The sequence below is a fragment of the Neofelis nebulosa genome, chromosome 12 (assembly GCF_028018385.1).
Source record: "Neofelis nebulosa isolate mNeoNeb1 chromosome 12, mNeoNeb1.pri, whole genome shotgun sequence".
NCBI classification, from domain to species: Eukaryota; Metazoa; Chordata; class Mammalia; order Carnivora; family Felidae; genus Neofelis; species Neofelis nebulosa.
Genome location: NC_080793.1, coordinates 2,867,391 through 2,891,563, shown reverse-complemented (window position 1 = coordinate 2,891,563; position 24,173 = coordinate 2,867,391). Strand labels below are relative to the sequence as shown.

General features: G+C 59.9%; 1 protein-coding gene across 1 annotated transcript; it reads left to right on the top strand.

Moving 5' to 3' along the window:
- Positions 1–1,719: 1,719 nt before the first annotated feature.
- LOC131491112 (lysine-specific demethylase 6B-like) lies at positions 1,720–7,842 on the top strand. The gene is made up of 3 exons (XM_058693629.1): positions 1,720–1,910; positions 2,894–3,064; positions 6,897–7,842. Exons 1-3 carry the CDS (start codon positions 1,720–1,722, stop codon positions 7,201–7,203), a joined length of 669 nt encoding a protein of 222 aa, XP_058549612.1. The 3' UTR covers positions 7,204–7,842.
- Positions 7,843–24,173: the final 16,331 nt, after the last annotated feature.

Here is a 24,173-nt window from a genome sequence, read left to right as displayed (position 1 = left end):
TGAGACGTTCAGGCCTCGGCAGGCACCGCCCGGCGGGGCTGTGGGGAGTCTTGGTGAGTGTGGGCCGGGCTGCTTGCTCCTGGCTGGACACGGGCGGGGCCACACCGAAGCTGAGGCGTCCCTGGGGCGGGGGGGGGGTGGGGGGGGGTGGGGGCGACAGTGGTGTGGCGCACGGTCTCCTCCCCGCACGCACACCAGACCCACACCAACACTGGGAAGGATCTCCCCAGCACCTCAGCCCCGCAGAGATGGGATGGGGCTTTGGGACGTCTGCTGGGGAACGTACTGGAAGCAAATTGAGATATTGGTGGGCAGGGGCAGCGTTGCCCTAAATCCAGCCGCGGACCAGGAAAGCGGGAAGTGGCCGTTCCCAGGGGCAGGCGGCCTCCCAACCACCGCTGTCCCTCTCCTCCTGCCCCACGAGAGCGGGCCCTCTAGAGGAGCTTCTGTGGACCCCCACCCTCTTTGTTGTCGGTGACACGTGGGGTGGCCCAGGAGGAGTGTGGAAATAATCTGCTGGCCAATCCAGAACCGTCTAAAGCACCACCCGTTGCCTCCCACCCCGGGAAACCTTCCCATGCTTATCAGGGGGCCTGACTCTGCGGGAGTCCCCGTCCCTCACCCACGCTTCTGCTCTGGTCACTGCAGCCCTCCCCCACCACGGCCACCACCTGCTTGTGTCTGGAGGCTTGACTCACAGCCAGGCCTCCCCTCCCCACCCCGCCCCTCCCTTACCCCCTCTCCCCCCTGCCTTTGCTTTCCTGCCCCCTCTGTCCACTTGCTTGGCACCTGTCTCCCCTGAATCATGGCACCGCACGCTTCCTTTTCTTCCTTGTCCCACATCCATACCCCCCACCTGCGTGCCCTGGGCCCCCCCCCACATGCATGTGCACACGCTCGCACAGACACGGGAACACATATACACGCGTGCATGCCCACACAGGGCACCGTGCCTCCCCGGCCTGGCACCTGCATCGTGCATTCCTCCACTTAGGAGACAGGCTCAGAGATGCTGGGAACTGGCCTAGAGCCACACAGCTAGTGAACAGCAAAGCTGGGATTCGAACCAGCGCTGCTGTTAACGATTGGGCGCCACAGCCCACGTCATGAGAGAACAGGGCTCCCGTGGTCATTGGGTCCTCACTGGAGCTCCCCCCAGGGTAGAGAAGGAAGGCTTGGCAGGCCTCCCGGCCCACCCCGCCCTCCCGCCTGTCAACACAACATAAAAGCCAATTTAGAAGTAAATAAATTCACTAGGAGGAGCAGAACCTTTAAAAAGGAAAATTGAGATGCCCAAAGGGGGTGTCGAAGTTTTGTCCCATTTCACAATTGAATTGTAAATGTGTCTCGGAGGGAAGGGGGGGCCCCCCTGCCTTCCTGGGCTTTCCCTCCGGCCCCTCCACATCCCAGACCCCTGCAAACAGGGCCAGATCGGTCACCGTGGGCCCAGGCTTCGCGTGGGGTGGCCGAGCCCCGGCCTCCGAAGGGCACAGCTGGCGGGACCACAGGTGCCCTACCGCTGGGCTTTCCGACAGCAGCGGGGTCGCTGCCTCCCTTCCCGTCTCGGCACCACGGCCCCCCCCCCCCCCCCCCCCCCCCCGTGCGACATGTGGCCTCTCCACGGGAGCAGCCTGGTCCCCGCAGAGGAAGAGGCCGGCTGAGGCCACGCCCCCTTCCTCTCCGCGCGCCCGGGGGGGCGGGGCACCGCCTGGTCAATTTATGACGAGCAGCACAGGGGCGACGGCGCGGACCCCCGGCCGCCCAGGACTGGACGCCAGGAAGCTGGTGACGTTCAGCATCACAAGGACAGCGCGAGCGTCGGAGACGACATTTCCGGACGGCCGTGGCCCCGGCGCTCCCGCGTACCGCACACGCGCTGTCACCCTCGGAGGCGCCACCATCCTGGCGAGGTCCCCACGAGGTCGCGGGGGCCGGGGTGGGGGCGGGGAGGCAAACAGGACCCCTCCGCCGGGGACGCCGGGGCTTTCTGCAGGGGCCACACCTCCTCCTGACCCCTCACGTCAGGCCCACGGAGAAGCCGCCCCGTTACTCAGACCCGCGGGACGAGCCCGTAGCTAAGGTCACGCTGAGCACACTGCCCTTGGCCCTCGCCCCGCGGTGCTGATGCCCGCGATGGGGAGGCCGGCGCCGCGTCGGGCTCCACACGCTCCAGCCCGACCCGGTCCGGGCGCCCAGGCCGCACAGCAGCAGAGGGTTCGGACGACACCAGAGCCTCAGCTCTCGACCCCACTCTGAACGCCCTCCTCGCGGATTTCGGGGGGCGGTCACCTCCGCGCCACGTAGGAGGACGGCGGGTGGGGCCCAGCTCACGGCCAATCCTGTTCTTCCGGAAAGATCCGGGCTTACCTTCCCATCTGCCCTGCAGGCCCCTCAGTGGCCCCGCCCCCCGCTGATGCCCATTGATCTCAACAGGCCCAGAGGAGCCGGGGGGGGGGGGGGGGGGGGGTGGGGGGGGTGGGGGGGGGGTGGGAGGAGGGGAGCAAAGACCCTCAAGGTCCAGGGCCTTCTGTGAAGACGGGATGTGATGGCTCATATCTGGACGCGGGGCGCCTGGAGGGGTGACCCCAGGCCACCCCCACGCCAGCTGGGGCTTCCTAAAGGCTCGGTCCACCTGGGGGGTCAGCCCTGGGTTCTCCGCTCCCTGAACGCTGCCCCTTTTCCGGTGTTTGAGACGCTTCCTGTGACAAGAGCATAGGTGATTCTCTAAGTACTAATGGACGAGTACCCTAGGGAACCCCCCAGCCTGTAGGTCCCAAACCTGAGGGACTACAAACCCATTCCCCAAGCTGCAGATCAGACCATGGAGCAGGCGGGGTAGTTAGGTGGTTGTCCCTTCGCGGAACTATCAGTGACAAAGACTTGCCATCCACAGGTACCCACCCCCTCCTCAGGAACTGAACCCCCCGGAGAAGCCTCCACCTTCTACAGCAAGCATCGCCCTGACTGGTAGCTGGAACCTCGGCCCCTGGGGAGCATCACTGAAGGCAAGAAGGTGTTTATTACAGACAGGCTGGCCATCTCCACCCGACAGGTGGCTCAAGAGGTAGGTTTTTAGGACTCTGTGTGAAAGTGTGCGATTTCTTACTTGAACTAAAACAGTAGATGAGAAATATCCATCCATCCATCTACCTTGCCACCATACTTTCCATCCATCCATCCATCCATCCATCCATCCATCCATCCATCCACCCTACTGTCCACTCAGCCATCCATCCCACTATCCATTCATCCACTCATCCAACCCACCCTACCACCCACCCACCTACCAGCCACCAATTCACCTATACATCCATCTATCCATCCATCCATCCATCCAACCATCCACCCTACTGTCCATTCAGCCATCCATCCCACTATCCATTCATCCACTCATCCAACCCACCCACCTACCAACCACCAATTCACCTATCCATCCATCCATCCATCCATCCATCCATCCATCCACCCTACTGTCCACTCATCCATCATCCACCTATCCATTCATCCACTCATCCAACCCACCCTACCACCCACCCACCAACCAGCCACCAATTCACCTATCCATCCATCCATCCATACATCCATCCAACCATCCATCCATCCATCCACCCTACTGTCCATTCAGCCATCCATCCCACTATCCATTCATCCACTCATCCAACCCACCCACCTACCAGCCACCAATTCACCTATCCATCCATCCATCCATCCATCCATCCATCCATCCCTCCATCCATCCAACCATCCATCCATCCATCCACCCTACTGTCCACTCAGCCATCCATCCCCCTATCCATTCATCCACTCATCCAACCCACCTTACCACCCACCCACCAACCAGCCACCAATTCACCTATCCATCCATCCATCCATCCATCCATCCATCCATCCAACCATCCATCCATCCATCCACCCTACTGTCCATTCGGCCATCCATCCCACTATCCATTCATCCACTCATCCAACCCACCCACCTACCAGCCACCAATTCACCTATCCATCCATCCATCCATCCATCCATCCATCCATCCATCCAACCATCCATCCATCCACCCTACTGTCCATTCAGCCATCCATCCCACTATCCATTCATCCACTCATCCAACCCACCCTACCACCCACCCACCTACCAACCACCAATTCACCCATCCATCCATCCATCCACCCCACTGTCCACTCATCCATCCATCCCCCTATCCATTCATCCACTCATCCAACCCACCCTACCACCCACCCACCTACCAGCCACCAATTCACCCATCCATCCATCCATCCATCCATCCACCCTACTGTCCACTCAGCCATCCATCCACCTATCCATTCATCCACTCATCCAACCCACCCACCTACCAACCAGTTCACCTATCCATCCATCCATCCATCCATCCATCCAACAATCTATCGTTCTACCCATTTGCTCTTTTGGAATTCACTCAGCACCCCCAGTGTGTCTTATTATCCACTAGTCCCATAGGGTACAGATGCACCAACCTAGTGCCTGCTGATGACAGACAGACACAAAAACAAACTCTGATAAAACATGGTCGGAGGGGACAGGCATTCCCCATTGGTGGAACTTATCCGAAGGGACTACATGCGAGGTTGTGCACTGTCCCTGCACCACCTCATCAGGGGCTTCCTGAGGAGAGCCCCTTTGCAGCCCACCCTGACGCTTCGTACCCCCTTACTTTTGCATGCGCTAGAAGTAATACCCTGCCCTTTTGTCTGAATATTCAAATCCTACCCATCCTCAAGGCACAGCTCAAAGGCAAATTTCCCTGCGCTCCTGTGCTCCCGCCAAGGCGCTTGTCACACCGCATCCAAACAGCCTCATATGTCTGTGCTCCTCTAGACTGGGGGCTCCTTGGAGGGGCAGAGACTGGGTTCTGTTCACAGCCGCATTTGGGACAGAGTCTATCCAAGAACTGATGCTTTAGAGAAATGTTTCTGGGAGGGAGGGAGGGAGGGAGGGAGAAATGGCCAGAGCCCCCTTTGTGACCCACCCATCAGAGTCCTCAGGCTGCTCGTCCTTCGGGTCGGGAGAGCTGCCTTCCCTCCCCTCTGTGGACCCACTCGGGAAAACTGCTGCCTGCCTTGAAGACCGCCCTCCTAGGCTTGGGAAAGATGCCCATGCTGCCCCAGCCCCCGGCCCAGCCGGTCCCCCTGTCCTCCCGTTCACCCCCAGGCCAGTCCCCCGGGTTGGCACTGAGCTAAGCCTTCCTGGGAAGGGGGCCTGCCAGGCTCGGCTTCTGGAATTTGAGGAGCCTTTGGAAAGCCCCTGGTCTAGCCCTACCCAGCCAGCTCCCCACCCCAGAGCTTCCTGCCCACCAGAGGCATTTGGGAATTTCTTGGAGGGACTGGCCCATTTCTGGGGCCCATCAGAGATCCCAGGAGACGGGGCTACACGGCTATCACCTCTCAGAGAGGGTCACTTAGAGAGCCTGCCTGTCAGAGAACCCTAAAAGCCCAGACCAACGGCACAGCCTTGACCACCAGCCCTGGGCACGAGAGACCGAGTTGCCCAGCACACACACCCTGCTTAATGTTTAACTTCCTGAGAGATTTTTCACCCACTAATGACACGACATCAACTTTGCACAGATAAGAATGTTCCGAGGAGCCTGCCTGAAAATCCACCAGGCATCAGCCAACGTGCCACACGCCCTCCGGCCACGAGGCTCTCGTCTTGCCCGGTCCGGGGACTGGCGGTGAAGGGCTGTGCTGGGTCGAGGGCGCGGCGGGGATCTCAGGGGCACAGAGCCCCCTTCTGACTTCCCCTTCCTCAGTTGTTTCTAGCCTGCGCTCAAAGCGTGGCTCCCCTCCCAGCTTGCACCGGCATAAGCACTTGCTGAGTTGGTCCCTGGGTACTGCCCTGTGGCCGTCGCCCTCCTGCGGGCCTGGGTGATAGATCAGCAACCGTCTTTCTGAGCCAGGCCCCCCTTAAAGCAGATCTGGGGGCAGTCGAGGGTGTAGGCGCAAGCACGTTACCAGGAGCGTGGTGGGGAGTGCCGAAGACAGGCAGGAAGAGGGCCGTCACGAGTGGGTTTCTGCCGCAGGTGCTGAGGGCTGGGCTCCCCGGGGGCTCTGAGAGACTGCAGGTGCCCTGAGAGGGGGGCACCTACCCCTATCCTCCAACACCCTGGCTGAGGGGCATCTGTGGCATTAACCCCTCGGCACCGCTAGCCGGCCTCACCTGCAACCAAAGTTACGGGACGACCCCCCCACCCCCGCCACTGTGGACCCTCCACTGGCCAGCCTCCGTGCAGGTGAACCCGCACGCCCCCCGCTCCTGGGTTCGCCCTGCCAACTCGGGATAGCTCTGCCAGGAGAGGCGACCATCCCCGTGTTAGAGATTGGGACACGGAGGCCCAGACTGGTCACGTGGCCCTGTCAGGTGGCCCGGCCAGTGGGTGGTGGGGCTGGGTTTGCACAGGGTGCTCTGAACCTGTGGGCCACGCTCCCTGAATCTCCAGCCACGCAAGCCCGGCCGCGTGCAGGCCTCGGGGCTCAGAGTCAGGAAGAAGCCCAAGGTGGCCACCTTCTCCTGAGCTGCATCCAAGGAGGCCACCCGTGGGGGCGGGAGACCTGGCGTGGCCAGCCCTCCCTCCGCCGCCGTGGGACCTCAGCCGACACGGAAACCCTCCCTTTTTCCATCCGTAAACGGAGGGAGGGGGCTGGGGGCTGATGAATGCAGGCACAAACCCACATGGAAATTCTGAGAACATTCCTGAGGACGGCCAGGCTGACCAGGTTCTCTGGAGAGTCTCGGACAGAAAGTCCAGCGCTTTACCGAGTGCCGGTGATGAGGCCAAAACACGCTCAGAGTAACTGGCAGGGAGGCCGGGAGCCGAGGGCCCTGCCTGCCGACCAGACTCGGTTCCCTCTCTTCCCGCCAGGCTCCTGGACTTGGCCCGACGGAGCCCTGGAGAGAAAACGCCCCCCAGAGGCGTTACCGTCCTTCACCCCTCGGCTGCACCACCGTGGGGGCCGAGCGTGCAGCGTGAAAACGAGCCCTCCTTCCCTCTCCTGGCTCTCGGCCACCCGCAGTCATTTCTGGAGCGACGCCCAGCTCCCCAGCCCTCTGTGTCGCCTGGCCCAGAGCTTGCAGAAGCCCCCGGAAAAGGGGAGCGGGCGGGGGGGGGGGGCGGTGCGCAGAAGCTGGAGTGTAGACTGCAGACACTCTCACTCAGAGTCGTGATGTGACGGGCGGGGCTCCCGGAGACGGTGACTTTTGCGCAGGAACCTTGACATCAGCCCGTCCGGCTTCATGGAGCACCTGTGGTGCCAGCCAGGCGCGAGGACACCCTCAGAGGCGAGGCCGCCACTGTGCTAAGCAGCTCCCGACATGCGCTTGTGGTCCGCGGGGGGGCGACACAGACACGGGCCCTTCCCCAGTTCCCACGGTGGTCTCCGAGACTGTCCCCGGGCCCTCAGGGCTCAGCGTCCAGTCAGAGAGGAAGCGGACAGCCAGGGTCAACGCCGCACATGCCGAGGGTCCCGAGCCAGCTTCCTCCACGTGGAAGGAGATGGGGTTCTTTCAGGCTGTTTGAGGCTCATCTCCATGGACGGACACCTTGCTTGTCCGCGCTCGGCTCTGGCCACGCGGGGTGGTTGCGACGCGTGCTTCTACATCGAGGTGGCTTCTCGGCAGAGCCCCACCCCTGCCTGGGCCTCCACCGGCAGCCACACACCCAGGAGGGGCCAGCTTCACCCCCACCTGCCAGGGCACTGGCAGCTGCCAGCCTTGATTCCTTCTAGACTCAGAGGCCAGCCGTGCTCTCTCCCAGACGCTGGATTCCAGGATCAGTACGACAGGATTAAAATCCCAATCCCGACAATTTACTTAGTGTGCGCCCGGACACTAAGGCGGCTGAGGCTGTCAGTTTTTTGTCTGGAAGAAGGAGATGCTGAGTCGGACTTTGCGGTGAGACGCGCCCAGGGAAGGCAGGTGCTGTGCCCGGCGTGGCCAGCAAGAGTCGCGGTCAGTAGCGTCGTTTTAAGTTTTGTGTTTTTCATTGTGCGTCTCTCCAGCAGCCCGGCTGAGCACGCGGGATTCCCGGAGCCACCACCGTGGCCTTCCAGAACTCCCCGTGGCTTTGGTCTCTGCCCCACGGCGGGGGCGGGAACTGTCCCTCTAGGAGGGTCCTCAGGCGGTGCTTTGACCTCTGGCCCAGCCTGTTTGCCTGGGTCAAGGCGGTGCCCCAGTGGCCGGCTCACCTGGGGCGGTGGGGACCGCCAAGCGAGAGCCGGGGCGGGGTGGGGGCCCGGGGACGGCAAAGCCAGCGGCGGCCAGGACCAAGGTGGGGCTCTTTTGCCTCCTCCGGGCTGGCCCCCGGACTGTACCCCAGCCCCCTTCCGCAGATGGGAACACTGGGGCCTGGAGATGGGGCACTGGTACCCCTCGCCGCCCAGCGGAAGCGGGGCCAGTGTCGGAAGCCAGGTCTCCTGCCGGCTAAGGAAGCCTGAGGCTGGGGGCCTGTCCTCCAACTACACGCCGACCTGGCCCCACTTCACCCACAACTCAAGGCCTAGCGGCTGTTGTCCAGACAGCTCTGGAGGGAGACTTGGTTCGATACCATGGTGGTTCTGCCACAAGCTTCCTCTCCGCTAGGCACCGTGCTAGACCCTCCAGAAACTTCCGGGGAAACGGAGACCCAGGCCAGCCCCTCTGGCCACCACGGGGTGGGGGTGAGGGGTGCACACGGGCTCACAAATGCCTCTAATTCCAGAGGAATTCATGTGGTTTGTGGCAGAGGGACGAGCCCAGTGCCCCAGAGAGAGGACCCTCTCCCGTCCCCACCGAGCCAGGAGGGGCTGGCCCAGCCTCCCGCACTGCTCGTCGCCCGCTGAAGACGGCTGTGGAATCTGGGGCGAGCTGGGGCCCCGGTCGCCAGGTGGCAGGGGAAGTGAAGGCCTGGCCTACAAGATGGCCCGAGCCCACCCCGCCCCACCTGACCGGTATTCACACGCCAGGCACCTGCAGCCCGTGCCTCAGCTCAGGGGAGGCACAGCCCCCGAGCGCCCCACGTCCACCCTCCTAGGCTCTCAGACCAACAGGGACCCTGTCCTCTGGTCTTGACCCGCCCAGCCAGACACAGGGCCTGCGTGGGTCCTGCCCTGGAGGCTGCTCTCCGCTCTGAGTCCACGTGGGATTCCACAGCCGGGAAGTCGAGGCATCTGCTCAGCTACACCCACACCCCGCAGAAAAGCCTCAGCCTCTGTCGTGGACCCACGGGACAAAAAGCCCTTCGAAGGCATGGACCACACTCGTCCTCTTCCCTAAGGAGACATCTGACAAAGCAACCCTCCACTCTCCTCCAGGAAAACCAGTCCCCCAGGGGAGCGCTCTCTCACATTGGTCAGAACTGCAAACTCACCGGGCTTTCTCTTCTTGCAGTGGCTGCTAGGAAGCTCGGGCTCACGTTAACTGACGCGCAACACGTTCTCGGGTTCCCGAGGTGATGCTCTTTCCCCTCCCTTCTAGATTATCCCTGAGCCTTTTCTTTCATTTCTGTGTTTAAGTTCTGTTTCAGTACTTTTTTTTCTAGAAGATTCCCAACTTAGGCGCAGAAAATGTCTAATTGTGAACTGTAGCCAGCCACCTGACCCTGTGTAATACATACATATAATAACACACAGATGCGCGCAAGCCTCAGAGCCCTCCCCACAGCCCTCTGTCCTGGACGCACCACACCCTAAAGGCTCAACGTGTGAACACGCTGGTGTGTGAACAGTCGCGTAGTGCTCGTGCCCAGGGCCACGCAGCGCAGTCAAGAAGACCGGCGTAAGGGAGGGAGGGAGGGAAGGACAGAGCCCCTGCTGAGTGGCTTCTCCAGGACCGGAGGACGCCCCAGGGCAGGGGACAGGTGGGGTGGGACAGGGAAGCGCTGGGGCGAGCTGGGATCCAGAGAGGGAGGAGAGAGGCAGCACTGCCCTCCGTTATAACAGCCCCTCCGTGTCTGCGGACGCGGGCGGGTTAGGGCCCCTCACCCAGGGAAGCGGCGGCCGCCCCTGTTCCACCCACAGAGGACGAAACTGAGGCCCAGGCAGGCCTTTAACAGACTGGTGGACCCCCCAGAAGGCAGGACCTCCTCCCAGGTGCCCCAGCCCCACCACGTCGCTCCCCGTCCAGCATGCCTTGTAAGTATTAACGCAGGTCCTCTCATCCCCGGGGAGGCTGGCCACCCTGCTCTCAATGCACACATCCTCTGCACGCTGCCGGGGCTGGGGCCTGGCAGACAGAGGCCCGGGGCCTGCTTTGCCCTGAGAACGTGCAGACTTAAGGGGTCTCCTCCCGGCCCCCGGTTGTGGACCTGGAAGACGGGAGTTAGTGACTGTTGCTCTCAGAGAGGAGAGAGGGGGCACAGAAACGACCCAGGGGCATGGCCTGTGGCAGGTGCTATCACTTCCCTGCCTCTGGGCTCCCACCCTGTGGACTCCGACCCCCACGAAGAGCAGGCCGAGCCAGACGCCTCACTCCGGGAACCGTGAGGGACCCACACCGGCCATTCCCTCCTTTTCCCTCCATACTCACGGTTCATCGAAGGGCTGGGGCCTGCCCTTCACCCCACGGGCAAACCCCGCACCGGGAGACATCGGCGCCGTGGGACTGGCCCGACCCCGTGCCCCTCACGGCACCCCGACCCAAGCCACCGAGGTCACGGGCTCCCCTGCCCACAACCTGTGCGGCTGAAGAGCCCGCTCACGTGGGGACCGTGACGGGGAGCCAGACCTCGGCAAGTTCCCACCGAGGACGGTGGGGCCGCAGGCGTCCGGCCACACGGCCCGCACGTCCTACGTGCCCCGGGAAAGCTGCCCGCGCGGCCCTGTGGAGCCCCCTCGGCTAAGCCTCAAAAACAATGCATCCCCACTGCAGAGGGCAATAAAGAAAGGATAATCAGTGTTAATATTACTTATTGTTATTGATTTCAGCTTTAAAGAATCGATTTCCAGTCTGGGCCCCTTTAATGAGGTTCTTTGCAGAAGACGCATGGACGTGGCCGCCACCGTTTGTGGGGGCCTGCCGTCCCCGCTCGCCAGGCGGGGGCTGCAAACCCCACGCCCTCGCCGAGGGGAAAGCGGGGACACCGGGAAAGTGACACGTCCCTGCTCTGTCCTCCACCAGGTGCCAACATCAGGGCCTGGGAGGACCCTCGCTCGTCCAGGGACCACCTGCCCTTTCTCTGCACTCAGCCCCCTCGGGACCGTCCGTAAGATTTGTGGAGGCTGATGGCCCTGAAAATGAACCTTGCTTCCTGGGCCCTCTGCTGAGCTCTCCCCAGCCAGACGCCCTCCCCCGCCCACCCAGACCCTCCGGTGTGCACCACCCCCCCCCCACCCCGTTTCTTCTGGAATCTTCAGGGACCGTGGAGGCGCTGCTCCAGCCTCCCAGGGCTCCTGGGCTCCTGCCCCCCACAGCCCCGCCGAGCACCCACGGAGAAGCCTGGGTCTCACTCGACGTTACCCACAGGCACGTGCTCCGAACCCGGCTACGGCACACGTGGGTTTGTTGAGTGAGTGCAGGACCACAAGTGCTCCTGAGCACCAGCTACGTGCCCAGTCGTAGGATCCTAGAACATCAGATTTTAAAAAAACTTTTTTTTACAGAGACAGAGCCCAGTGGGGGAGGGGCAGAGAGAGAAGAGAGAGAGGGAGACACGGAACCCGAAGCAGGCTCCAGGCTCCGAGCCGTCAGCGCAGAAGCCCGACGCGGGGCTCGAACTCACAAACCGTGAGACGGTGCCCTGAGCCGAAGTCGGACGCTTAACCGACGGAGCCACCCAGGCGCCCCTAGAACGTCAGATTTAGAGGACAATGTGACAATTTAGAGACAAGTTCGAGATGGGGAGATGGAACCAGGAGGGGAAGGGGCTTTCCCGAAGCCACTTGGCCCCTCACTGGTGCTCTCCGGGCAGACCACTCTGTTCTGCCAGAGGCAGGGGCAGGAGCGAGACCGAGAGCCCGTCTTCACATGGGATCTTTTTATCTATGAGCAAAGCCCTCCCTCCCAGCCGCATGCCCGCTCTCCCCCCAGGCTGGCCTCCTGGGAGGGAGGAGCTCTCTCTCTCTCTCTCTCTCTCTCTCTCTCTCTCTCTCTCTCCCTCCCCAGCATCAACTGCTCGAGGTTCAGGAAAAACCAAGAACTTCTGGTTGTCTCCAAAGAACTATTTCTTGCAAGTGATGTAACACCAGGAGCCCCTCCCTCCAGGATTCGCTTACTTGCTCAAGTGTTTACCGGGCACCGGCACCAGGAATAGCCAACAAAGGTGGCCAAGAAAGGTGGTGCAGTGAAGCGGGCCATTCGTGTACGTGCTGCCCCGGTGCGCGTAGGTCCCCCCGGGGTGCAGATTCCAGGAACCACTTTGGGGGGCGAGGTCCCCGGGGGGTGCCAGGCGCCCAGCCCACCCCAAGCCCGCCCTCGGCCCTGGCGATGCCCTCGTCTCTGTGACCACCAGGCCCTGTGAGAATCTGGCGGAACCCCCCGAGTCCCCTCGGAAGTTGTGGGAGATGTCGGGGGCTGGGGACCCTGCAGCCCTCCCGCTGCCCTCCGGGGGGTTCAGGCACAGGCGGGCGCCCCTCCTGCATGCCTCCAGCATGGCCTGCGGAAGTTTCCAGAGATTCTCGAGTTGCAGCGCTGGAGGCAAAGCTGGAACCCGCCCCGGCTGATTTCAAAGCTCAGATCCTTCCCCAGCGAGGCCGCATTCCCCTGGCCAGGCCCCCAGAGACGGTGCTGGGAAGGGGGTGGGGGGGTTGGTGCTGGACATTTAAGGGGCTCCCGGCATGCCGTGCAGGTGTTCTCCAGACACTGATCACACAGCTTCCCCTTCGCCCCGGCAATGTCCCGTGACACCCCATCCACCAGACCCCCTCCTCCACCCCTGTGCCCTCCTTCCGGTTTCCAGGCCGCTCCGTGAGCTGTCTCAGAATCGACCCCAGGGGAGATAAAGAGGCCCAGGGACAGTTACCAGCCTGCCCGAGGTGGGACACCTCGGTGCTGTTGTGCGTGGGTCTCCGAGGTGACAGTGACCGTCCCCTTCCCGCCACAGCTGAGCCACAAAGACAGACTAAGCTCCCTCCACTCCCCAACCCCCCTGCGTTTCACCCAATGCACCGTCCCCGCCCAGGACCGGGGTGGGGGGTGCGGCCAGACGTCCTCCCCTGCCCCTCGGGCCTCGGAACCTCGCCTCCCGAGTGGCCAAGGAACTCTGGCCTGACTCAGTTAGCGACAGGCCGGCGGGACCAGCTGCTGTCCTCCGCGGGCGCCCACCCTGACCGGGACCCACGTGCTCCCGCCAACCTGGGGCCGTGAGGAGCCGTCATGGGGCAACGACGACGGCCTGGGGGTGTGGAGAGCGGGGCTGACCGCTGGTGAGACCGGGGGCCCCGGGGGAGCAGCTGGTGATAAAATGGGCCTCCTTATAATTATTATCTCGATTCCTCCCTAAAAGCTACACAGGGCAAAATGACTCTAAATATTGTTTTAGCCTATTACCGGCCTATAAATTAATCGCTCACGGCACACAGAGGCGTCGTGACGGGCGGCGGGGAGAGTGATTCCGCACGAGGCGGGAAAGTCCCCCGAAGAGGCATATTTTACACTTAAATTATAATTAAATTCAGAGAAATCCCCTCCACCCAGCGCACAGATAGAATCCGCGTCAGCCTCCCTGAGAAGCTGTGACTCTAAACAGTGTATTTATTTGCCGTGGGAAGAGGCAGAGTCCCTAGCCCTCTGGGGTCTGCACATCACTGACAGGCTTGGAACAAATGCGGGACGAGGCCCCTGCAGAAACTCCCCGGACCCAGTCGCGGTTATAACCCTGAAGGCCCAGCACCCAGCCCGCCGCCCGCAGGGGGAGAGCACGGCGGTCCTGCCGGGCGCTGGGCCTGGGAGCCAAGCGCTGGGCACTTCTGGGGTCAGGACCAGCGAGGGTCTGCGAGCGGGAGGTAGAAGGCCCAGCGGGCAGGTGCGGCAAGGGGGCTGGCAGCCCACCCCCCACCCGGAGCAGGCAGGACTCCACCCAGGAAGGTCCGCGGACATGCCCAGCCGAGCCGAGAGCCCGGAACGTCCCGCCAGGGTCAGCCCTGCGCCTCACGGCTCTCCTTGCGATGGTTTTTGCTGCCTCCCCCAAAATGTGCCAGTGACCCATTGGAGAGCAGGGAGCAGAAGACGATGCATCACTTCTTCCCCCCCTCAGACCCCGGGGCGTTGCGGCCGGTTTCAAGCCCGGACGGTGACACGTGCTGCCTCGGTCCTCTGTCACGAGTCTAGACTCCTCCCTCCTAAGCCAGCCCCTCTGCTGGTCTGGGAGGCTCCCCTGTGGGCTGAGCCGGCCCCCCATCCCCGATGGTCCTGAGCCCCTGCTCAGGCTGTGGCTGTTGCTTGCTGGGCTTACTGAGAACTGGGCAAAGAGACACCAACAGACGCCTCCAGTGGATAATCCGGGGGCCGGAAGTGCCCCCTGCTAGAATGTTGCGGCAGCCCTGCTGTCTCCTGATGCTCCGGGCCGACTACCCCTGCCAGGGTGGCCTCGGGACCAAAAGTAGCCTCAAGCGGCCGGCTGACAGGTGCGGGTTCACATTTAATGGGGTTCTCACGGTGTCCCCTGGGGGAAGTGTCCCCTTCTGGGAGGCAGGACCTCTGGACCACAGAGCCCAGAGTCGCGGGATGGAGAATACAAGTTTCCCGAGTGGGCCACCCGGCGTGATGGTGAGCGGGACCGCTCCTACAGGATCCTGACCCCCACCCCCCGTCCCGAGCAGAGCATCCGACGCCCGAGAGAATGGCACCACGCGGTCCCTGGTGGCATCTCCAAGCCAGCGTGCTGGCAGCACCTTCACAAGGCCGCTCAGTGCAGCGGCTACAGCACGTGACACGATTACGGATGCCCACCGCCACCCCTCCTCTGCTGTCATGTTTGTTCTCCTGTTTCTAGTCTCGCACAGTGGCAGGCCGGGCTATGGATCTGAGGTTTCCTTTCTTTTCGGAGGCGCGCACTGACCGCCATAAATCCTGCCCCGAGCGCCCCACTCATTGCACCCCTCGTCCTGGGTCTTCATCCTCCTCAAACCTTCTAGTGCCCCTTGTGTCCCTTGTGTTTTGACCCACTGGCTCCATCGCAGCGTGGTGTTAAGTTCCCGTATTTGAATTTCCAAATTCCCTCTAAATTAGAATGAATTTCCAATTTCATTAGCTTGTGGTCAGAGAACATATTTTGTATGATTTCAATGTTTAAAAAAATTTTTTTAATGTTTATTTATTTTTGAGAGGGAGAGACAGCAAGAGTGAGGGAGGGCGGAGAGAGGGAGACACAGAATCCGAAGTAGGTTCCAGGCTCTGAGCTGTCAGCACAGAGCCCTGCACAGGCCTCGAACCCACGAATCGCAAGATCATGAACTGAGCCGAAGTCGGACGCTTAACCAACTGAGGCACCCAGGCACCCCCGATTTCAATCTTTTTAAATGTGCTGAGACTTGTTTTATGCTGTAACATATGGTCTATGCCAGAGAATATTCCACAAGTACCGCAGAAGAATGTGTGTTCTGCTGCTGCTGGATGGAATGTTCTATAGATATCTGTTCCATCTCATTGGTAGTTTTGCTTGAAGTTTTAGGTTTCCTTACTCATTTTCTGTCTGTCATGTCCATTACTGAAATGGGACATTAAAGTCACCAACCATTAGAGTTGAATTATCTAGATCTTCTTTCAAGTCTGTCATTTTTTTTTTTTTTTTGCTTCATGTATTTTCAGGCTCTATTGTTAGTTGCATATGTGTTTATAATTGTTAGATCTTCTTGATGGATTGGCCCTTTTAGCATTATAATCTTCTTGGTCTCTAATAACACTTTTTCTACTAAAGTCTATTTTGTCTGATGTTAGTAGAGCCACGCCAGCTCTCTTCTGAGTACAATTTGCATGCAGTAACATTTTCCATTCTTTTACTTTCAACCTAGTGTGTCTTTGGTTCTAAAGTAAGTCTACTATAGGCGCGCTGCACTGGCTGACCCAGTCGGTAGAGTGTGTGACTCTTCATCTCAGAATTGTGAGTTTAAGCCCCATAGCGGGTGTGGAGACTACTTACAAATAAAATCTTAAATAAAATAAGATAAACTGAGTCTATTGTAAACAGCGTATCATCGGGTCAAGTTGTTTTATCTAACCTGCTAATTTCTGGCTTTTAATTAAAGAGTTTAATCTATTTACACTTACTATATTTATAAGAAAGAACTTCTGTCATTTTGCTATTTGTGTAGATCTTTTTTCCTCTTCTGTCCCTCCATTACTGCCTACTTTTGTATCAAATAGGTATTTTCTAGTGCACCATTTTAATACCATTGTAATTTCCTTTACCATGCATTTTTTTAGTTATTTTCTTGCAGTTGCAATTGGAACTAACATCTTAATTCATAACAATGTAGTTCAGATTAATACCAATTTCGTTCATTTAAAAAAAATTTTTTTAATGTTTATTTATTTCTGAGAGACAGAGAGAGAGAGAAAGAGACGGAGTGCAAGTGGAGACACAGAATCTGAAGCAGGCTCAAGGCTGTGAGCCATCAGCACAGAGCCCAAGTCGGGGCTCAAACTAACAAGCTGTGAGAGCACAACCTGAGCCAAAGTCCGAGGCTCCACTGACTGAGCCAGCCGGGCACTCCTGACATGGACTTTTTTTTTTAATGTTTATTTATTTTTGAGAGAGAGAGACACAGAGTACAAGTGGGGGAGGGGCAGAGTAGAGAGGGAGACACGGAATCCGAAGCAAGCTGCAGGAGCCGAGCTGTCAGCACAGAGCCCGACGCGGGGCTCGAACTCACAAAACTGCGAGATCATGGCCCGAGCCAGAGTTGGACACTTGGCAGACTTGAGTCACCTAGGCACCCCAGTACCAATTTAGTTTCAATGGTATATAAAAACTCTGCCCCCGGGGGCGCCTGGGTGGCTCAGTCGGTTGAGCGTCCGACTTCGGCTCAGGTCATGATCTCGCGGTCTGTGAGTTCGAGCCCCGCGTCGGGCCCTGTGCTGACAGCTCGGAGCCCGGAGCCCACTTCAGATTCTGTGTCTCCCTCTGTCTCTGCCCCTCCCCCACTTACGCTCTGCTCTGTCTCTCAAAATATGAATAAATGTTAAAAAACTTTAAATAAAACAAAAAAACAAAATAAAATAGAACTTTGCCCCTGTGTATCTCCATCCTACCATTACACAATTATTGTCATCCAACCTACATCTCGATACATTGTGTGCCCATCAACCTAGGCTTATAATGGCTACTTTATGCAGCTTTTTTTAATTATTAAAGCATAATTAGCACTGCTGTATCAGTTTCAGGTGTGCATACATCGATGCAATGATTCTATACATCACACAGGGCTCGTTGACGTAGTGTAGCCACTGTCTGTCCCCGTGCAAGGCCATTACAATATCACTGACTATATTCCCTGTGCTGTGCCTTCCGTCTCCTTGACTTATTTATTTTAGAATTGGTAGTTTGGATCTCCTAATCCCCTTTATTTATTTATATGCACTTGTCTTTTAAATCAGATATTTTTGTAAAGGGAGTTAGAAACTAAAAGCACATCATCTGTTAAGGGTATTGAAGATTGCCTGTGCACTCAGGTCACTGCTCTCTCGCTCGCTGCTTTCAAGATCGTCACTTTGTCTTCGCCATTTGACGGTTTGATTGTGATGTTTCTAGGTGTGAATCTCTGAGTCCTTTGAGCCTCCTCGATGTGGACATTAATATTTCTCATCAAATTGGGGACGTTTGGGGCCGCTATTTCCTCTGATCGGCCTTCTTTCCTTTCCTTTCGCTCCTCTCCTTCTGGAACTCCCACGACATGTATTTTGATGCGTCTGCTGCTATCCCACAGACTTCTGAGGCTCTGTTCATCTCTCTTCATTCCTTTTTCTGTCTATTTCTGAGACTGGATCATTTTTTTTTTTTTTGCATTTATTTATTATTGAGAGACAGAGCATGAACAGGGGAGGGACAGAGAGAGATAGAGACACAGAGTCCAAAGCAGGCTCCCGGCTCCAAGCTGTCAGCACAGAGCCGGACGTGGGGCTCGAACTCACAAACCGCGAGATCGTGACCCGAGCCAAAGCTGGACGCTCCACTGACTAAGCCACCCAGGCGCCCCAAGACTGGATCATCTTAACTGACTTACCTTCAAGTTTGCTGACTCCATTCCCTCAAATCTGCTGTTGAACTGCTCCAGCGACTTTTTTTTTTTTCCATGTCAGTTGCTGTGCTTTTCAATTCCAAGATTTCTATTTCTTTGTTATACTTTCTGTCTCTCTCTTGATATCCTCAGTTGGATGAAACCTTCAGTTCTTTTGACAAAGTATCCTTAGCTCACTGAACATATTTAAAATTGTTGGTTTACAGCCTTTTCTAGAAAGTCCAATGTCTGGACTTCTTTGGGGACGGTTTCTACTGGTTTCTCTTTCTCTTGGATAGAGCCCACGCTTTCTCGTTTCTTTGCGTGCCTTGCAACTTTTCGTTGGAAACCGGGCACTTTGAATATGATCATGTGGCGATCCTGAAGACCAGAGTCTCCCTCCTCCCCGGGATCTGTTTTTGCTGTAACTCTCGGGTTCTTTGCTGTTGTCGTTGTCGTCGTTTTTGGCGATTTCCCTGAACGAAATCTGTAAAGGGTATTCTGTGTCATGTATGTCCCCAAAGCCTCTGTTTTGTTAGCTTATGGTCCGCTCCTGATTGGACAGAGACTGCCTTAAAGGCTTAGTGCCAAAAAGAAATCTTCCAGTCTTTGCCAAGAGGCTCTGTGTACATTTGCAGCAAACCTTCAACACTCAGCTGGCAGTTTCCGGCTCTGCCTTAGTCTTCCTTTCCTGCTTCTTCTAAGCCTCAAGGCCAGCGGAAGGCGAGAGCTGAGGGCCCTCTCGGCCTTCCCTGAGCGTGCGCTCTCGAATGTGCACTTGACCTAGGAGTAACTCAGAGCTTTCCAAAGCCCTTCAGGACCCCTCGGTCCCCAGCCTTTCCTCCCAAACTCGATCAGTCCGTGGCTTGCCACAACTCTTGACCAGAAGCACTGGGAGCAGCCAGCAGAGGGTTTTAACAAGTGCCCCGGGTGTGCGTCTTTAGCACGAGGCCAGTTCTGAGTTAGGTGAGACGGAAACGAATCTTTCAGGCTGGTCTTCCAGAGACCACAAGACAAGTCAGGACAATGAATTAGGATGCCTTGTGAGCGAGGTCTGTTCTGCCTTCTCTGGCATTGCAGGCAGGCTGTTATTGTCACAGCTACTGCTGAGCTGAAGAGCGGCGATGGGACTGGGGTGGGTTAAAATGCCATAAAGCCCGCCGTTCTCACTGGGAATCCGCCGTGTTTCTTGACCGAGCCCTCCCCGGGTTGCAGGGAGCCTCCGGTTAATTTGCAGAGTGTGGCGGGGCGCGGCGCGGGGGGGGGGGGAGGACATACCAACAGCTTCTGCCCATTTTTCTCTCTGTTGTATAGAGGGGGGCAGAGTTTGGAGTCCACGATTTTTGCTGACATCTCCCCGCCCTTGATCTTAAATTGCCGAATAGCCATGCTCAGGCTTTCGCTGTGCTTTCCCCGTCCACCGATGACACCCGAGGCCACGCGTCGTCTTGACGATGACGGCTTCTCCCCCAAACAGTGAACGCCTGAGAGATCGCCTTCCCTTCTACCAGTCCGCCGTCCCGGTCCAGCACTGGATACGGTGCTAACAGTCACGCCGCCGTCACCTACCGGGTACGGTCACCACCTCACGTACGACCCAAACCCCACTTTAGAACTTGCTTCCTGGAGCCACGTCCAACTTCCCTCCGTCAGATTCTCCGGGGACCAGACTCTGAAGTGGAGATCCGCGTGCAGGTGGCTTCCCGGCGGGCAGCACCCATCGCGGGGGATGGGTACGGGACTGGCCAGAGCGAAGCCCGCGGCAGCCAAGGCTCTGAGGCCGCGATGGCCCCTCGCCATTAAGGGGGCTGAGACTCTGTGCCCCACACCCGCCGGTCTGGGATGCAGGCTGTGCTTGCGTGAGGCGGCCGCCCTCCACCCAGGCCGATTCCTGGAAAAGAACTCAGCTGCGAGCTGTCGGCAGGTGGCCCGCCCAGCAGCTGGGAGAACGGATACCTCCGTCCCGGAGCGGGGATTTGGGCTGCGTGTCTCAGCGGCCACCTCTGTGGTTCAGCCCCTGCCAGGGGCCCCTTCTTCCACGGGGGACCATGGAACACCCTCGGCCCCCCGAGTGCTCGTCTCTAGGTGCCTCCCATCTGGCCTTTCCAGCGCCTTTCGGACAGTTCTGCACACTAAATTCTCTCTGTTGATCCTCCTGACGTGGGCTCTGGTGTCCTTCGTGGCCCCTGGCTCACAACTAGGTGACTGCTAAGGTGACCGATACTCTCACCTGGGGTTGCCCAGTGAGTGGGTGGCAGGGCGGAGATGAAAAGCCAGACCAACCGGCTCCCAGCCTGGGTGCTCTCTCACGGTCGGGGTGGGACCCACGTCTGCTCGGCCCCTAAGCGGGGTCACCACCCCTGACCTGCATGGACCACTGGGACACCCAATGGCCGGGGAGGTGCAAAACCTAAAAGCCCTCGAGACGAGGGGCGACCTGGACGGCTCCGTCGGTTAAGCGTCCGACTTCAGCTCAGGTCGTGATCTCGTGTTCGTGGGTTCGAGCCCCGCGTCGGGCTCCGTGCCCACGGCTCGGGGCCCGGAGCCTGCTTGGGACGCCGTGTCTCCCTCGCTCTCTGCCCCTCCCCCGCCGGCACTCTGTGTGTGCGGATCGAGAAGCGCTGATCCCACAGGCAGATGTTGTTCTCTCCCTCTGAGAAGGGTGTGTGGGAACCCGGCCCTCCCGCCCTCATGCCCCAGAGAGGCTGCGCAGGCAGCCAGGATAAAGATGCCCCGCTTGGGTTCCACGCTTCCGCCAAGAACAGAAATTCTGGGGCTGGGCTTCTGAAACCCTCCTCCTACAGGGGGAGATGGAAAGCGGGCACGTCCGAGAGCGAGGGGGGCCCCGGGGTCTTTCTCCGTCCTTTCCGCAACCCAACTAGCTTTGCTGATGATAAAGGCAACACGTGCTCGCTGCGGAAACGTAAATACTACATCGCAGCCAGACGTGACGTGTGGCTGACAGCGTGTCACCGCCCCACCGGCCCCCAGCCCTGGAGAGGGTCCGGGGGACACTGGCACGTGGCCAACAGGGTTTTCAGGGCGTCTGCAAAGATGCCGTTTCGGCAGCCGTCCTTCCCCACCGGCAGGGACGGGGAGAGCTGGCGGAGCGCCGGGCTTTCCAGTGAGGAGACCTGGCCGGGACTCCCGGCCCTGTCACCCTGTCACCGGCGCACCTCGGGCCTCTCACAGCCGCGGGACGGAGACAGCAGCACTCGCCTCCTCGGGCAGCAAAATCCGATGTGAGCCCGCAGGTAGGACGCTAAGCAGCGAACCAGGCACTGGCCAGCGTCCCCGTGACGTTCGAGCTCAAGTCCCTCTGCCTCTGCTTCCCAAGCTCTGCCTTTCGTTTCCAAGGGGCTGGGGGCGCACCGGCCAGCCTCGCCCAGGGGAGGGCGGGGGCGAAGCGGGGGTCCGGCTGCCGAGTCAGGAAAGAGGGGTGTCCGTCAGGATCCGCCCCCTGCTTTCACCCTTCGGTGGCTCCCCATCGCCCCAGGCAGGACACGTCCAGATTCCTCACGGCCTGCGGTGATGAGGCCTCCCCGCCGACCCCTGCTGTGCCTTCTGTGGGGACACCCCAAGGTACCAGCAGCTGCCTCGGGGAACCCCAAACCTCCACCACGCAAACGATTCTCGCTGCGGTCTTTTTAAGCTTTTATTTAGTCTTGAGAGAGAGAGCGCGAGCGTGAGCGGGGAAGGCGCAGAGAGACAGAAGAGAGAGCATCCCAAGCAGGCTCCGCACCGTCAGCAGCGGTCGGCATCGAGCCCAGCGCGGGGCTTGAACACACGAACCGTGAGATCCCGAGCCGAACCAAAACCAAGAGTCGGCGTTTCGCCAGCCGAGCCCCCCAGGCGCCCTGCTCACCGCCGTGCCCACCAAAGGGCTGGGCTTCCAGAATGGGACACAGCCACGAGGGCTCGGCCCAGCTTTGGGGCCGCGCCACTGCGGGTGCGTTAAACGGCTACGCCTCGTCCAGATGAGGAAACTGAGGCCTGGTGTGCGGGCCCAGCAAGGGCACACAGCCCAGAGTGGCCAGGCGGGCTCCACGGAGGCCCCGAAGCCACCAACCCCGGGCTCCGGGCCCCCAGCCTGCACTGTGCGCCCCCTCCCTGCCCCCGCCCTCCGTCTTCTGAACCCAGAGGTGAGCTTTAAGAGAGATGGCCGGGGGCCCGTCCTCTGGCTTTTCTTCTGGCAGGATTCTCCGCTTCCTGTTTGCCGGATGAAAGACCCGAGTCCAGGCCGTCAGACTGGGGGCAAAGTCCTTCTGAAGCTTTGGGTGAATAAATTAGAAACCGGTGGAGAAGCCCCTACCGTCCTGACACCCCGGCATGAAAATGCAGGGAAACGTGTTAAGGACAAAACTCCAGGGCCCGCAAAGTTCCCAGGCCCCAGCGAGTTCTGGGGACCCAGCAGCGTGTGGGGCGGAGGCAGGACGGGGCGCAGCCAGCTTGGCCCGTGGTGCCCGTCGGATGAGTCGCCCTCAGAGACGACCCCAGCAGGCCGCAGCCCAGAGCCACTCTCTGAGTCCCCCCGGGCCTCGGTTTACCTGCCTGTCGGATGGGCGTGCGAGCACTTCCTGGACCAGCCCCAGCCGGGCCGCACAGAGGCCAGCCATTCGGAGTGGGCACGTCCTCCTCGAGGAAGGCCAGGGTGGCCAGTCCTCCCCAGGGGGCTGGTTACCCATCGTCTCCAGCCCCCAGCAACTCACCACAAACCCGTTTGTCGGGGACTTGGAAGCCAAGCCATTTGTACCTGCCTCTGTGGGCACCGCAAAGAGCAGACACCCCTCAAAACTTCTGGGCGCTCCGTCCCCACACCTGCACCCGCACCGACCTGGCAGGGCAGGTGCAAGGCCAGCCGGAAAACGCGTCACCTCCCTGGGCCTGGCCTGGACTGGCCGCCCTGTTTTCAGGCTGGGGTCACTGGTCCGTGGGCTGCAGGCAGGCAGGGGGAGGACGGGGGCTCCAGGGCACCGGGCAGGTGGGCAACAGGAGGAGGGAAGGAGAGGGGGCGAGGCTACCTAGGTGGTGGGGAATTAGGGAAAGAATGGGGTGATTGCGGCCAAGAGAAAGGGACAGGGAAGCACTGAGCAGGGCCAGGATCAGACCCAGCGTCCGCAGACGCCATCCCTCAGGTCGCCGGGCACAGGCCCCGGGCTCCCCAGTCCCCAGCGAGGGCGGCGGGGCCGTGGGAGGAGAGGCTTCAGAGAGGACAGGGCGGCCCGGGGGCGGGCCCCCCGGCTCTGCTGGAGCACCCAGTGCATACGGAGCACCCGCTGGAGACCCTGTCGGGTACAGAGCACCTGCTGGGGCATCCCGCCAGGTGCAGCCACAGGAACACGAACAGGAATAACAGCCATCCACACGGGTCCGGGGAAGCCTGAGGTGCGCCGTGAGCGATTCCCAGACCCCGGGAAGGAGCCCACCCTCCCAGCACAAGAGTGACCATCGCTGAGGGCCCTGAAACCCTCGAGGGCTGGGCACGCCCACCATGGAGGGGCCTCTCTCCGTGGCTGGGAGTTAGTAACCTCAGGTCTCAGAGCCAGGTGGGAAGGAAGACCTGTGGCTTCCGTGGGTCATCCTGCGGCCCAGGGCCTCACCGTGATCCCTAGCCAGTGTCGGCTCGGGCACCGGAAAAGTTTCCCAGGTCGCAGGGCAAGCCGGTGGCCCCTGGGGACGGGGTCAGGGTGGCATTAGCTGCGTCCGCTCGGTCACTGAGTGCTTCACCCCCTCAGCCTAGGCTCCCCACCCCGTCTCACACCCTGGGGAGCAGAGGCCCAGGAGGTGAACAGCACACACACATCACGGGGGTTCTCCAGCTTGTGTTGAGCCCAAAGCCCCCCGTGACCTCTGGCCTGAGGCCCCCTGGCCAGAGCCTCTGCCCTCTGCTGGGGCCTGGACACGCTGGGTGAAGGTCAAGGTCCCCTGTGACCACGGCAAGCAGAGTAAGGTAGGAAGAGACTGGAGGGAGCCCAAGAAGCGAGAGCCCCAGAAGGAATACAGGCTGCACCTTC